The 15,331-nt window shown below is 67.9% G+C and overlaps 1 protein-coding gene across 2 annotated transcripts in view; it reads right to left on the bottom strand.

Annotated features, from left to right (window-relative positions):
- The window catches only part of RPTOR (regulatory associated protein of MTOR complex 1), a 79,503-nt gene that overhangs the window by 17,506 nt on the left and 46,666 nt on the right, over positions 1-15,331 (bottom strand). For both annotated transcript variants that reach the window (XM_054708839.1, XM_054708840.1), the window contains exons 8-15: positions 10,866-10,966; positions 10,365-10,509; positions 9,134-9,209; positions 7,344-7,445; positions 5,286-5,369; positions 3,066-3,176; positions 2,671-2,745; positions 112-177 (exon numbers count right to left, since the gene is read on the bottom strand). In XM_054708839.1, the coding sequence (XP_054564814.1) occupies positions 112-177; positions 2,671-2,745; positions 3,066-3,176; positions 5,286-5,369; positions 7,344-7,445; positions 9,134-9,209; positions 10,365-10,509; positions 10,866-10,966 (760 nt within the window). The remainder of the gene's footprint in view (positions 1-111; positions 178-2,670; positions 2,746-3,065; positions 3,177-5,285; positions 5,370-7,343; positions 7,446-9,133; positions 9,210-10,364; positions 10,510-10,865; positions 10,967-15,331) is intronic.

Here is a 15,331-nt window from a genome sequence, read left to right as displayed (position 1 = left end):
AAGTCTCGGTCCGTCCCCCTTTCTAAGTCCCACCCGTTTCAGTGCCCCCCGCGGATGGCCGGCGGATTGTGGGGCTCCACCTCCACCCCCCGCGGCGGCCCGGACACCCACCTGGCCCGTGTTGTAGTTGTTGACGATCACGGCGAGGATGAAGGCCGTCATGGTCCTGTGCTCGGCCTGGAAAACAGAGGCCACCCCAGCCGTGCACCTTCCCGGAGCTCACGTCACGCGCCCGCAGATGCCGCTCAGACCACGAGCGGCCGGCGTTCCTGCCTCTGAGCCTGCGGCGCCGAACAGCCCTCCGGAGGGTCTGCCGGCCACAGGGCCTCCCGCAGAGCACAGCTGCTCCCCGCGGCGCAGCCACAGGACGGGCGCAGCCCGCGCTTTCTGCTCACCCACGGCCCCGCTGCCCGCGTCAGGCCCAGGAGTAAAGGCGGCCTGGCTCTGCTTCGTTCCTGCCTCTCCCTCTCTCCCTGGGCGTCTGCTGGACAGATCAACCTGACACTCTGTCCCCGCCGCAGAGCTCAGGGGTTGAGCGCTGACTTATGAACCAGGAGGTCGTGGTCAGGGCACAGGCCCGGGTTGTGGGCCCGAGCCCCAGTGAGGGGCTTGCAGGAGGCAGCCGGTCCATGGTTCTCTCTCGTCGTGGATGTTTCTCTCTCTCTCCCGTCCTCTCTGAAGTCAGTAAAAACATATTTAAAATAAAACTCTCCCGTCCTCCCTCGGTGCTGACGCAGGACGGCCTGACTACCGATGTGCAGCGGGGCCGGAGGCTGCCACAGGCACTTGGCTCCGAGCCCTGCCTCCTGCCCGGCCCTCGGGTGGCCAGCGACCGCCCGTCACTTTCACAGCCACCGTGTTTGACGCGTCCTCGCCTCCTGCCGCCTCCTGCCACCGACTCCCCCCTGGGTCCACTTCCTCCTGACCCGAGGCCCAGAGGGTCTTCGGTGGGGGCCGCACCCATCTTTGAAGACGCGCCGGATTCACCCTCACTCTGGTGACGCCTTAGCGGGACAGAGGTTGGGGAGACGCCCCTCCTTCAGCACGTGGCCCCGCCTGCCGTGGACCGTGGGCCGCCGCGGCGTCGTGCTCGCTCCTGCGCACCCTCTTCCCTCCGCCCGTCCTTCCGCCCCGACAGACAGCCTGCACTTTCCTCGGTGGCCGTGCCGTGCAGACTCGTCGGGTTAACCTCCAGCGTCAGGGCCTTTCCGGCCTGAAAACTCGCTTCCTCAGCAGAAACGGCGCCATCCCCGGCGCGCCGGCGGCTTCCCACCCGGCTCGCACCCCCGTGCTTCCCGCCCAGCTGTCTGCTCGCGCTGCACCGCCTCCCCTGCGCGACCACTCCCCGCGCCGCTGTGCAGCCTGAACGACAGGTCCTGCCCCGGACCGCCTGCTCATCACGAGGGCCTCGCGTCAGCCGGCGGGCGAGAGCAAGGACGGAGCACGTGGCTCCTCACACAGGAACCAAGTTCCCCAGAGCCACGCGGTGGCTTTTGGACACGCACCGCTGCGTCCCGACCGCCGAGAGCGCACTTGCCCGGGTGACAGCCTGCGCTGTCGGTTCCGGTGAATGCGCCCCTGCCTGGGCCGTGGGCTGCGGTCGCAGCGGCGTTTCTGGCGGATCCCCGGCCGGCGGGAGGGCGCGGGCGGGTCTGCCTGCGAGTCCCAGGCCCCGGAGATTTCAATGGCCCAAGGGCTTCCGGTCAGGCCTGGGCCGTGGCCCCACTCCCCTGGGAGCGGAAATGCAGCCCCACCCGCGCTCCTCCTGCTGGTCTCTCAGGGCCTAACGCTGCCCAGCAGGGAGCGATGAGGAGTGGGGCGGGGGCTCCCCACGGGGTGTCCGTTTCTGAGACGTCACCAGCTCAGGCCCACGCCCTCTGCCATCTCAGGGATGCCGGGCCCGTGACGTCCTCTCTGCGGGGCCGCCACACTCCGCGTTGCCCGCTGGGCCCCTTCTGCAGACCCTCGCTGCTGTCCTTACGGGGCCTGAGCAACAGGGAGTCGTCTCCGAACTCAGAGGCTGCCAAGGCCCATGAGCCGCCTCAACGCCGCTGAAAACACGCACCGCCTGCCTCTCGCAGGCCCGCCTGCCGTGCTCGGGCGTCTCACGTCTCCTTCCTTTAGGAGACCGGCCAGAGGGTGAGACTGCGCACAACCCCTCCCACAGCGAAGCCCTGGGCTGCGTGGGGACAGACCCCGTGTGTTCACAGGAGTCACACACGCTGCTCACATGCTACCGGGCGAAACGATTCAACGCAATAAAGCCCACTTAGAACTTCAGCTTCGCTCCCTCCCGGATTGACAGGTGAGCCGTCAGCACAGGTGTGTGCTGTCACCGAGCTAACAGCTCACAGGCATGAGGGAGAGCGGGTCCCACATGGCAGAGGCCTGCCCAGGACACTAACAGAGGCCAACCACACCACCCTGCACGCCAAGGCCAACCACGCCCTCCCAGGAGGAGCTGGGCAGCTACGAATGAACGCGCCGACGTCCAGGGCGCTGGGAGTAAAGCGGAGGCTGCCGCATAAGCGCGGCTCCCAGAGCGTGGCCCACAGCTGGGGTGGCGATGGCGGGCGGGGGGCTCCTTCTCCTGAGCCCTCTACCAGGTGCCCCGCAGCACAACAGGCGAGAGCGACCCGCACATCTCCCCGTGCAGCACGGGGGCCTTACCGGCATGTAGGGGTCGGCCAGGACCGAGAGGAAGTACTTGTGGCCACTGTCCTTCACCAGGTCGGCCTGGCAGGACTGCGGAGAGAAGACGAGGGTGAGCGAGACGCTGGAGGGTTCTCCGCGCTCGAGGTGGGAAGGGCAGACGCTGCTCGCACAAGCTTCCCGGGGCGGCGGGGAGAGGGCCACCCTCACACGCTCTCAGGAAGCTCCTCCTGGTACCTGAGGGTCGGGGGGGCCTGGCTGCAGGACCAGCTCCTTTATAGGTCCCCCCCGCCCCAGCCACCCCCCCATGTCCTCCCGCGGAGGCCCTGCCCACTCTCAGCAGCCACGCCCTCGGGGCTGGCACCCAGAGACACTCCGTGATGGCTCACGCCCACGGGGAGGACGGGACTCACACTGTCCACGGCCAGAATCTTGGCCCAGATGAAGACGAGCAGGGGCCGCAGCTCGCGCGCCGAGCTCTGCAGCAGCTTGAGCACGTAGGGGAAGATGCCCACGGACAGGGCCTGCGGGGAGTCCGTGTCAGGGGGGCCGGCGGCCGGGAGCGGGGCGCCGCTGGGGCAGAGCCGAGGCGTGGCTTCGGCAGATGGGCCGTGGGATGGGAACGGCGGTGTCTCGCCCACAGCACGGGGCTCCCTCGATTTCCTGGTCCGACTTCCTGTCTGGAAGCTGCCAGCCGGCCCGTCCCGGGGCCCCGTCCTCACCCGGGGCCTTGCCTGCTCTCGCAACAGGACTCAAGGCCCCGTGACCCTCAGGTGTGGACGGCGCCCGGCCCTCCACGACTCGTCCGCCAGCCCCAGGCACACGGACACGGAGGGGCCTTCAGACAAAGGCTCCCGAAGGTGCAATGTCGGGGCTTCCGGGCCGTACCTTTGGGGGAGGGGTCCTTCCTGCTCTCAGGCGGGGACGTCAGGGAGAAGACGGCCCCTTAGTGAGCAGGACAAGGGGCAGAGCCCGGCTGTGTCCGTTCCATCAGTTTTGTGCTGACTTTTCTCAAGTGTGCTGGGACTCCAGTCAGGTGACACCCCCCCCCGGGGACAGGTGCCCCCCGGGACAGGCACCCCCTCCCGGACAGGTGTCCCCCCCCCGGGACAGGTGCCCCCCGGGACAGGCGCCCCCCGGGACAGGCACCCCCTCCCGGACAGGTGTCCCCCCCCCGGGACAGGCGCCCCCTCCCGGACAGGCGTCCCCTCCCGGACAGGCGTCCCCTCCCGGACAGGCGCCCCCTCCCGGACAGGTGCCCCCCGGGGACAGGTGCCCCCTCCCGGACAGGTGCCCCCGGGACAGGTGCCCCCGGGACAGGTGTCCCCTCCCGGACAGGCGCCCCCTCCCGGACAGGCGCCCCCTCCCGGACAGGTGCCCCCTCCCGGACAGGTGCCCCCCGGGGACAGGTGCCCCCTCCCGGACAGGTGCCCCCGGGACAGGTGCCCCCGCCCCCTCCCGGACAGGTGTCCCCTCCCGGACAGGTGCCCCCCGGACAGGCGCCCCCTCCCGGACAGGTGCCCCCTCCCGGACAGGTGCCCCCGGGACAGGTGCCCCCTCCTGGGGCGGACACTGGCATTGGCCGCAGCAGGCTGTGCCCCCGTTGAAGGCCACGTCTAACAGGACGGGCACGCAGGCCTCGCCTCAGGTCAGCGCCTCGCTTTTCCAGCCCCACACACTCCCCTGGCCTCGCTCGGTCCCCGAGGCCAGAGCTAGTTCTGGGGAGTGAGCCACGGGAGTGAGAACTCTGAGATGCGACCACACCGTCTCCCCGCTGCTTCCCACGGTGACCGCGCGGCGCTGACAGGTGCGCAGACCCTGCAGCGGGCGCCTGGGGGCCACCCTGTGCGGGCCGGACTGTCCCTCCCCGTCCCCTCGCCTTCGAGGGGCTATGGCTCAGCCTCCTGCGGTGACGTTATGTAAGGAGGAGACTTAAATAGCCAACACGGAGATCAGAGAACACGGAGCCCACGCGGCAGCCGCCCCGCCCCCTCAGCCGGCTGAGAGCGTGCAGCCACCCCACTTCACTGTGAACGTGGTGTTTACCTCGGCCGGCAGCCCCCCGGACACAGGCCCGCCGCCCTACGGACACGAGCAGCCTGTGGCCCAGAACCCTCAGCTGCCCTGGTTCCAGGAGCCGTGACGTTGCAAACTGTCACCCTCCTGTCGTTTGCAAACAGAAGCAGACGAGGCCCCGCACTGGGCCTGACAGGCAGGCCCCGGCTCCTCTCCCCGCAGCTCTCCTCCTGGTCTGCTGGGAACACGGACTGCTCCCTGGTTCCGTGTTTGCCCGTCTTTCCCGTTCTAACCGGCCGTGCCCCTCCTCCGCAGGGCAGCGGGGAGAGGCTCAGAGCGGAGAGGGGATGCGGGGATGAGGGCTCCTGGGAAACGGCCGTGTGGCTGGGGCGGGGCGGGCGGGCTGAGCCGCTCCTGGAGAGCCGCACGCTGGCGCACTCTCCGTGCTGCAAGTGACACCCAATGACAGCAGGTGGGACAAGAGGGCGGGACCAAACCCGACACGGCGGCAACAGGCCCACCTCGCCCTCCCAGGGCCTCACGGGCCACTGGCCACGCCCACGTCACCCTCAACCACAGGGAGGTCACTTCTGACTGTGCCCGCAGCAGACACGCACCAGGCTCACCGCCCAGGGGCCCAGGTCCAGGAACCGCCCCAGCAGGTCCAGGGCTCTCAGCCGGTGCACCTGGCTCAGCAGCACCTGCGGGGAGAGAAGGGGTCATGGCGGCACCTGCAAGGCCGTGCAGGCACGAGGCCGGTCTCTCGGGTCAGCCCTGCGTCCTGCACCGTGGCCCAGGCCGGGGCTGCTGTCCCTGCTGCTCCGCTCAGAGGCCAGGAGACACTGCTCTTTACCCGCAGGCCACAGCCACAGGTCACAGCCACAGGTCACAGCCACAGGTGCACCCACAGGTACACCCAGAGGTCACACCCCAGGTACACCCACAGGTCACACCCACAGGTCACAGCCATAGGTCACACCCGCAGGCCACACAGGTACACCTGCAGATCGCACAGGTATACCCACAGGTCGCAGCCGCAGGTCACACCCATGGGTCACACGGTGCCCAGGAGGCACGGGAACAAACACGGGAGCTGCGTTCCGGGATGCTCCGTGAGGCACTTGGAAACCTGCTCTCGAGGGAGGCGCCCGTGCCTTCCACACGAGGACTCGCGGCTTTAGAACACGGAAGCTCAGGACGAGGTACTTTCACGGAAAGGACTGGCTTCTGTTCGTGCTGATACTTAGCACGTGAAGCGCCAGGCCTGTCTGGTCTTCCTTCCCGTTTGGCCTGCGACATCCGGTGTCGCTGATATGCTGGCGGCACCACTAACCGGTCCAGACGGAAAGTACAGTGTCCGTCACCGGTGACTGACGTGGCGCTTAACGTGTTAAAGAAAAATTCCCGTTCCGACTGCCCTGGGCCTGCGGGAAGCAGAGGCAGCCGTTGGGGAGCTGAACGGGGGCGGGGGACGATCCCACGACGTGCGCCCCACGGTCACGCAGGCTCTCGGCGCCGCTCCTCGGTCTCCTGAGCCCGGGTTCCCGCATGGCCCCTGGGCCCGGGGCGAGCAGGACCGGCCATTGCTGTGGAAGGTCACGCAGATGCCCCCGCTTCCCTGTCGCAGTCCCTCTCTCCTCCAGCGTCAGCGAGGGCTGTGGGCCTCCGTCCCCCGGGAGTGGACGGAAACGGAGCATCAGACCCGTCGACAGCAGGCCATTCACAACAGGCTGCCGGCCAGGCTCACGAACCGGCTGTACACGCCCGCGCGGCGCCGGCCCTGCTGCCGACATGCCAGGGAGGCCAGTGCGAGGGCCACCGCTCCCCCCGCCACCGCATGCCCAAGCCCGCCTGTCGCGCATTCACACGGCCGCGTGCAGCTCGCCAGCAGGAAGCCCGGCCTGCGGGGGGCGGGGGGGGCCTGCTTGGTCTGCTGCTGCTGCTCTGCTCGCTGTGGTCACAGCTCACCCTGCGAATGCGGTCGGCCCGAGCGAACCCGACACAGGAGAGGGCGGCCCCCTCCCATTCTCGCCTCGGTCGCAGAGGCCGTCCACCCCAGAGCCGCGCAGGCGCCTCGGTGACATCACGCCCGGCTGCTGGGCTGCGTCTGACAGGTTCCCCGCGTCCCTTCCCTGCCGCTTGGGCGGACTCGGCCCCATCCAGTCCCGGGGCCGAGGCTCTGCTGCAGGTGCCTTCAGGGCCCGCGGGCGACACGGGCAGAGGCCGTGCCCGGGGGCGGCGTGTCCACAGGGTGACAGTGAGCATGGGGCGCAGGGAGGTGGGTGTCCCTCACCACCGGCCAGCACCGGAGGAAGGAAGTGCAAGCGCATCTCGGAAGCAAGTGCGCCACGCCCCAGGCCGGTGGAGGACACTCGCGCTCCCGTTTCACGGAGGCCACAGTGGGCTGGCGTCCCCTCAGCCCCCGAGAAGGCAAGGAGCAACGGGGTGATGACTGCAACCCACATCAGTGCTCCCTGGAGGCGGGAAAAGCCGGAAGGAACAGATGCTCACTGAGCTCCCACGACGTCTGACACGCCGTGACCTGACACGCCCGTGAGACCATTTCCCAGCCCCGCTGGGCCGGGCGCAGCCCCCGTGAGAGGGCCGAGAGGCCCCGTCCCAGGAGACTGCGGCTCTCCAGCTCCTCCCGAGGCTGCCCGAGCCCGAGGCCTCACCTGCAGAACAATGGGGAGCTGCTCGGGGGGGCTCCTGTTCTCCACGCCCATCGTCAGCCACACCTGGAAGGCGGTCAGCTGCTCCGCGAAGAACGGACTGTGCTGTGGTCAGGCAGAGGGACAGCAGTGAGGCCCCGCACCCCCTTCAATTCAGTCCCCGCGCCACAGGGCCGCCGCCAGCCCCGCGGGAGAGCTGGGGTGCGGCCGGAGCAGAGCGGGAGACGGGCCGCCCTGGGCGCTGCGGTGGGGCCGGGGCCTAGTGCAGACTGGATGCGGGCAGGGAGGCGCTGAGCCCGGGAGGGGCCGTGAACTGAGGCGGACGCTGCGGGGAAGCACGGGGGATTCACATGTCTGACCCCACGCCTCCACGGAGGGCCTGCGCCCAGAGCACCGGGCCCGGGGCGGGTGTGTCCCGTGAGGCTCGCGGAGAATCCGCCACCTCAGGGTTCACGCTCCCGCAGCGTCAGCGCAGTCACGCGATCGAAGCTGAGGGCGGCCGGGCTGGAGCGGAGCCCCGAGTGCTTTCCTGTTTGTGTGAATTACTCAGCAGCGGGCTGAAAAGATGACCTTGCTAAGAGCGGCCTCCCCCAGCGGAGAGCGCAGGCCCAGGGAGCCCGGCTCTGGAGGGGGTCTGCAGGGGGAATGTGGGGTCTCTCCTGCCCTCCGGGCCCTGCTCCCTGAGGGAGCCCACGTCATCGCGAGAGAAGTGGCTCCGCGCGGGGACACGAACATTCCTGACCGTCCCGCCAGGCAGCGCGGCCAGGCCCCGCGGGGAGCGTGCGTGGGGCTGCCGTGCATGCGTCTGGGCAGGAGCTGGCACTCCGGGCGCCCAGCACCGGCTCAGGCTCCCGAGAGCGGCCGCGTGCATCGGACGACGGGCGTAAGTGCTATGAGGCCAGCAATTGATAGCGAAGTTACTGGAATAAGGAAGTGACTTCAATAGAGGTGCTACACGGTCACTTGTGACCGACATATAGAAAAAGGAAGAAAACAGGAAGTGAAATGTAAAAAGATACTATTTACAGCCACACGATGGGCTGGAGTGCCCCTGAGGCCGTCGGCAGAGGGACGGGCGGGCAGGTGGCCGTGAAGGAGGTCAAGGGGACGAACGTCCAGTTTAAACAATTAGCCTCGTGGCGGTCACTTCAAAACGCCGGCGCCTATCGGGCCCTGTGCTGCCCCCCGGAGGAGTCGGCAGCGTGACAGGGAGGTGCGTGCCGGCCGCCTCCCGAACCAGCTCCGGTCAGAGAGACACGGGGGCAGGAGGAAGCCCGCACTTCACCAGGCAGTTCACGAAGAGGGCCCACCGGGCCAGAGAACACGCCCTGGACCATGTCCACGGTCAGGGCCGCACAGGACGGCAGCTCAGGAATTCCCTTCCACAGGAACCCCAGTCACCGGCGGGGGTGCCGGCGAGGAGGCAGACACGACAGCACGCCTCAGCCGACGGTGCCTCCCAGAGCTGACCGCTCCCAGTCTAACGCCGACCCCGGCGGACACACAGCTTTATGTCTTGGTTAATCCTCACCCAGGGTGTTTTCCCGCCGGATTTCAGAGTGGAGGGAGGAGGAGGACAGAGAGACACGTCCATGTGAGACAGGACGCCGCCTCCTGCACGCACACGCCCGACTCTGGTGGGCGGGGCCCACGCTCTATCCTCTGACCGCACTGGCCAGGGACGGACACGCGTCTTTGAAGCTCTAAGTGCAGGCGGGTGCGGGGCACGGCGAGTCCCGTCACCACCCACGGGCACTCTGAGGCCAGGTCAGGGGAGCGGCCCCGCGGCTCACCCGGAACGCCGTGCCCTCCTCGATGATGGTGGGCAGCTGCGAGAGGCAGATGTCCACGGCGAGGTCCCAGGCTTGCCTGGGGAGAGAGCACAGGACACCAGAGCGTCACCGACCGGCTCCCGCCAGGACCCAGGGCGGAGCAGGGCAGCGGCCGGGCCCCGGGGAAGGCAGAGGAGCTAAAGCCATGTTGCCCGTGAGCTCTTTTCTCCTCCAGCTGAAACGAAAGAGGCCTGGGAACCACAGAGCGACCGCCCCGTCTAAAGCAGTGTCCGCCCGGCTCGAGTGTCCTGGCGCGGCCTGCCCACCGAGGGGCGGCTGCGGCCGGGCAGTGGCAGCGTCACACCAGCACCGTGAAACGCGGGCCAGGCCACGCGCCTCCTTAGGAACAGGCCCGTGTGAGGCTGTGCCCCCCACCGCCCCAAATGCCCGCCGTGGTGCCCACACGGTCAGGCCCATCTCCCGGGCCCCAGGCAACCACTCCGGGCCTCGCCGCCTGGCTCCACCTCCCCGCGGGCTCCCGTGGGAGCCGAGATGGCAGGGGGCTCGCCGGCGGAGGGACAGAGGGAAGCTCCCGCCACCTCCCTTCCCCCACAGCCCGGCCCATGCGGCTCGGCCCTGCCCTCAGGCTCCCCTCCATCTCGGTCCCTCCCCGTCCCCCCAGGGCAGCTGGGTGCTCCGAGGGACCACCCCCTGGAAGACGTGCCACCCAGACCAGGGCTGGGCTTTCAGGACACAGGCCAGCGTGGCAGCCGCCCACAATGAGCAGTCGGCGAAAGGCGCCCTGGCCGGGCTCGGAGGGCGCAGGTCATGACCGCCGAGAACTGCACGGGCTCCGGACGGGGCGGGCTGAACTTGGACGTGAGGGGAAGGACTCTGATGGCTGCGCATCAAAAATGAAGCAGGAGCCGCGCGAGCCGCCATCCTTAGCGCCGCCCGCCACGTGTACACGTTACTCCGTGCCCGCCTCGTGCTTGCTGCGCGTGGTTCCCTTCCTCCGGCTAAAGCCCCACCTCGCACCACACCCGCCGACACCAGCCCCGGGGCCGCACGCTGGAAGGTTCCGTCACGGCACGAGCTCTGCAGAGCCCACCAGTCGCCCGGGCCTGGGGGCAGCAGCTGGTAAAACGGCACAGGCGGGCACGGCCCTCTTGGACGCAGCTGAGCGCCTGGACTCCCCGAGTCAGGGCGCCGTTAGCCCCGGGGCCCCGGACAGGCGGAGCGGGAGACTCACCACATGGCGTGCATGTAGGTGGGGGGCAGGCGCGGGCTGCTGACCGGGGTGCAGTTGTAGGAGCGCATGATCCTCTCCGCCAGCAGGAAGTTGCGGAACAGGCTGGCCACCAGCAGGTCCTGCCGGAAGAGCTTCTGGAAGAGGTCTGAGGGGAGACACGCGGCCCGTCAGGGACCACGCGCAGCGCTCCAGCCAGGGCCCCTGCCTCCACCACGAGAGCCATGACCGAGCCCCGGCCGCTGCGAGGCTTCTGGCAGCTGCGTCAGGCCGCGTGGACACGGCCAGTGACGGGGAGGACACGGGCGACGGTCGGAGCAGGGGCACACGCAGCTCCCTCACCAGTGCAGCCCTGACCCCCCCCCCCGAACCCCCGCCGCCTGCCCTGCTGTCCCCCCGCCAGCTCTCCTGCCTGCGAGAACCCATTTCTTCCCTCGGACCCCTCTCGTGGCCCAGGCCGTGGCCCGGCTCAGCAGCCCCAGCCGCTGACCGCAGCAGCCTCACCCCGAGGGAGCACGTTCCACGCGATGGTGTCGGTGATGGCCGTGAAGATCCAGTTCAGCTCGCCCAGCGGTGTCCTCCGGTCGTTCAGCCGGCCGGGGATCCTAGGAGACACGGGCGTTTCCGTTAGTGACGGCGGACAGTCACGGCTGCGGACACAGGTGACAGAGACCGGCAGCTTCAGCCCCAGGCAGGGCGCCGCCCACGGGGAGGAGCCCCTGGCCTTGCCGAGACTCGAACTTCACAGCGAGAACTCGCCCGCCTCCCGCTTTCTCCCCGTCCACGTCTAAACAAAAGCCGTTTCTTCGCGCCCCTGACGTGGGGACCACACCCAGTGGCCACACGGCCGCCCCTGTGGCTTCCACGTCGGGATGAGCCGTGCACTGGGCCCCACGGGCAGCTGTGCCACATTCGATTCCGCGTCCCTGCCCCGCCCGTGGCTCCGGCCTGCGCACGCGCACTAACGCCAGAGCCGAGCAAGGACGCTGGTCCTCTAAGGTCCGCTTACCTGCCGTTCGCTCGACAAATACTCTGAGCGCCCGCAGCTCGCCCGGCGCCATCCCGGCACCAACAGGGCTGCTGGGGGCTCGCGTGCTGCTGGCAAGGGCGGCCAGCAGCAAAGGCATGGACGCGGCGGGGCTCCCTGTGAGGAGGGGACTGGGCGGGCACGTGGGCAGAGGCAGCCGGGCCGCCCGCGGCGTGGGTACCCGCCCGCCGCACAGCAAGCTCGTTGCGGCCCTGCAATCTCAGAAAACCCTCCTCCTCCACAGGAGAGTCCCAGGAAGTGGCTCGGAGCGAGAGTGGAACTCTCTGTTTATAAGGTTTCACAGACTAAGATCCTGCCCGCCAGCGACCTCCAGGGTCCGTCCTGAACCCGACAGGAAGCAAGACACACGCCGTAACAGGGACGCGTCAGGAGCGGCCTGTCACCCACACGGGAAAAGCGGTCCCGAGGGAACAGTCACGAGGAAATAACCCTGGCTCCTAGGCGGCCGTGGGTGACCGTTTTCATGGCACGGCATGCCTGCTCTCCGACGCAAGGAAAGAAGCAGGACAAACACGACACTGTCGCTGTCACACAGATCGAAGGAAAGACTTCAGTGTCACGCTCAGGGGACGCTTGTCCGTCTGCACGGTGAGCCCGGCTCGGCCTCGCCTCCTGCTGCGGAGCCCCGAGGCCGCGGAGGGGGCGGGCGGGTGGCAGGACGGCTCCTGAGGACGGACGCCTGGCCAAGGTCTGACTCCAGACCGGCAGGAGCACGGCCCGAGCTGCTCCCAGGCCTGACCCGGGGGAGGGGCCGGCGTCCCCGGGGCCCCGGCCACGTCAGGGTCGCTGTGCGTTCAGGCGAGCTGTAAGCTCTGGCCTGTGACCATCGGCGGATCAATGCACACCGAGCCCCCCACCCCCTCGTGAAGGGCCACTGGCCTCCCTGAGCCCCGGGGAAGCGTGGGCAGCCCGCCACCGCCGCCTCGCAGACCTGGCCGCTCCCACTGCGCAGCCACGGCACGTTAACTCCCTCCAGCAGTGGCGTCTGTCCCCCGTCTGCACCAGAGCCTGAGGAACGTCCGGGCCCGGAGCCGCCGCGCCCGAGGCTGAGGCCGCAGGAACAGGCCGCGCGGACTGCCGGACACAGGGCCCAGGGCGGTACAGCGGCCGGTCTCGTCCAGCTGTGCGGGCCTGGCTGCTCCGGCACCTCTGCCTGCCGCTTTCCAAGCAAACAATACACACTCCCTACAACGACTCCAGTGAAAAGAAGGTAAGACAAACGTCCCAAATGCCATCATCTAAGAACGGCGGAAACCCGTGGCGACCGACCACAAAGCAGGTCATTTTAAATGTGTCAACGTAACACTGTGCAGGGGGTGCTGCGTCCCTGTTAAAGCCTTCACAGCCCGGCCGGCTGGCTCAGGGCTGAGCGTCAACCTATGACCCAGGAGGTCAGGGTTCGATTCCTGGTCAGGGCACACGCCCGGGTTGTGGGCTCCATCCCCACTGTGGGGCGTGCAGGAGGCAGCAGATCAATGATTCTCTCATCATTGATGTTTCTATTTCTCCATCTCCCTTCCTCTCTGAAATCAATAAAAAGTATATTTAAAAAAAAAAGCTGCAAAAGACCCCAAAACAAAAGCTCACAAATACACTGAGAAAAGCCTCGAAGGGCTGCACCCAGCACCAACCGTGATGCTTGCCGTGCGAGGATGCGGTGACCAATTCCACGGCTTCTCTGTACTCAGTCACGTACCTGGAACGGGTTGTTTGATGAGAGGGAGGCTACAGCAAGTTTTCCCGAAAAGGGAAGCTCTTTTAAACGACCTCACTTTATAATCCCACATCAGCTCCCCCCAGGTCGCAGGAAGCACAAGGCGCGCCCGCTGCGTGGCTTCAGGGCCTTTATGCCGCGGCTGCGCAGCCTGGGGGGCCCTGACGAATGCCAACGGCTCACGGGAGCCTCCACGCTGGGGAGCGGGGGCGGACCTGGCGCCGTCTCTTTAAAATGACCTCTGCTCTCCCAGCGGAACCTGACGGGCATGTCATCGTAGACAGAGCACGGCGAGCACGTGTCCTCCCTGCGGGCAGCGGCCGGGGGGAGCCAGCTTCTCGAGGGGCCCCGGGAGGTGTCTGCACCGTGCCTGCGCTCTCCGGCACCAGCCCTCACGTCCAGTGAGGCAGCCCGAGGGGGGCTGGGACCGCCGCCGCCAGCACATTCCTGAGACGTCTCTTCATTGGCTGGCTTCTCGGGACCAACCCGGCCACACGTGTATCTGCTTCTCTGGCCTTTGCTCAAGACGGTGCAGAACCGGCTCCCGTGTCCTCTGAGCCGTCGCTGCCCGCCTCTCGGGTCTCAGGGGAGGACAGTCGAGTCCATTCAGTGCGTGACGTGCGACCCGGTGTGGGCGCTGCTGTCAGCACGGAGGGGGCCTCTCCTGCCTGCGTGGGAGAAGGCAGGAGGAAGGCGGCGAGGGGCCTGGCAGGAAATGCAGCCGCGTCTGCGTGAGCAGGAAAGCGGCTCAGGTTCTCATCCCTGACTCAGACGCTCCGTGCAGCGCGGTGACGCCCGCAGGGCTGCTGGCCGGGCCTGAGTAAGCAGCACCCGGTGTGTCCTGGGCTCCCTCCTGGCGGTGGCAGTGAGGTGACTCACCCTCCTCCCACGGAGACAACCAGACAGGCTGTGGGGAACCTTTTTGATGTCAGGGCAGGGCCGGCCAGGCCGGAGAGGGAAGCCCAGCCTTGAACCTGGCGGTCCTGACGCAGGACTGAGAGGCGGAGCAGCGGCCAGCGGCTCCCGGCAGGAGGGCAGGGAAGGAGGGGTTGCCGAGGAGACGGGCTCTGAGCCAGGACTGGGCGTGAGCTGGAAACAACTCAGACCTCACGCCTCCCATCACCCCGAGGCTCGGCACGATGTCCACGTTCAGTTCGCAGCATTCGGTCCACGCCAAACGGGCCTTCCCTCCCGGCACCGACGCCAGGAGACACAGCGGCGGGAGAGGATGGGAGCGGCGAGGTCAGGGCTGTGGCAGCAATTGCACGGGAGATGCTCGCGGAATTACAGAAGAGGCTGGGACGCTGGCAGAGAGCTGGCGCTCCGAGGTCTGCAAACCCAGGAGTTCAGAGCCTCTGATACCGCGTGTTAAGAAACCAGCACAGAGCGCTGGAGAGGAAGGGGAGGGTCAGGGATGCAGCAGTTCAACACGAGGAGAGAGAAGGCGGGACATGGACAGGCAGTGCAGGTCCCAAAGGACCCGAAGGCGGGGGGCGGGGGGGGGCACTGGTCCAGGGTGCAGTGGCCGATGAAAACCCTCCAGGCACCGGGGCCTGGGCAGCTCGAGCTGCCATACCGCAATGCCCAGACTGAGATGTACTTCTCAGAGTTCTGGAGACCAGAGGCCAAGGTCAGGTGCCGGCAAGGTCAGGGTCTGCTGAGGGCTCTCTGCCCAGCGTGCCGACGGCTGCCTTCTCGCCGAGCTGTCTCCCCCCTCGGCTGTGCTGTCACGTGAGGGGCGGGACCACACGCAGGAGAGGACGACCCAGGTGCTCAGGGCACCGACGACAACTGACGGATGCGCACGCAGGGCGTGTGTCCGGCTCCTGTGGACAGAAGTCCGAGCAAGAAACGCATTTCACCTGGTGACACACACAACCACATGTCAACACACACATTCAGACACGGAACCCGAGAGCAGCCGTGTTCCTGGGAAACATGGCGTGTTCTGTCCTCTGAGGCTGTGCACACAGACCCCCAGTCTGAAAGGCTCAGCGTGAACGCAGCCCCGGGCGCCCCTCGGACACCGCCAGCAGGACGTGGGGCGAGCACAGCCCGAGGCGAGTGGCAGGATCGCATGACCCCACTCAGAAGCCGGCGGGTGTTCACAGCCCACGCAGGCCGCGCATCGCCTGCTGACGGACACGCCCGGGTGTCCCTAGGCCCCACCGCTGTGCAGGGCTGCGGCCGGGCCGCTCTCTGCCTGCA

This window comes from Eptesicus fuscus, chromosome 20 (genome assembly GCF_027574615.1).
Source record: "Eptesicus fuscus isolate TK198812 chromosome 20, DD_ASM_mEF_20220401, whole genome shotgun sequence".
Classification (NCBI taxonomy): domain Eukaryota; kingdom Metazoa; phylum Chordata; class Mammalia; order Chiroptera; family Vespertilionidae; genus Eptesicus; species Eptesicus fuscus.
This window is presented reverse-complemented; position numbering and strand designations above follow the sequence as displayed.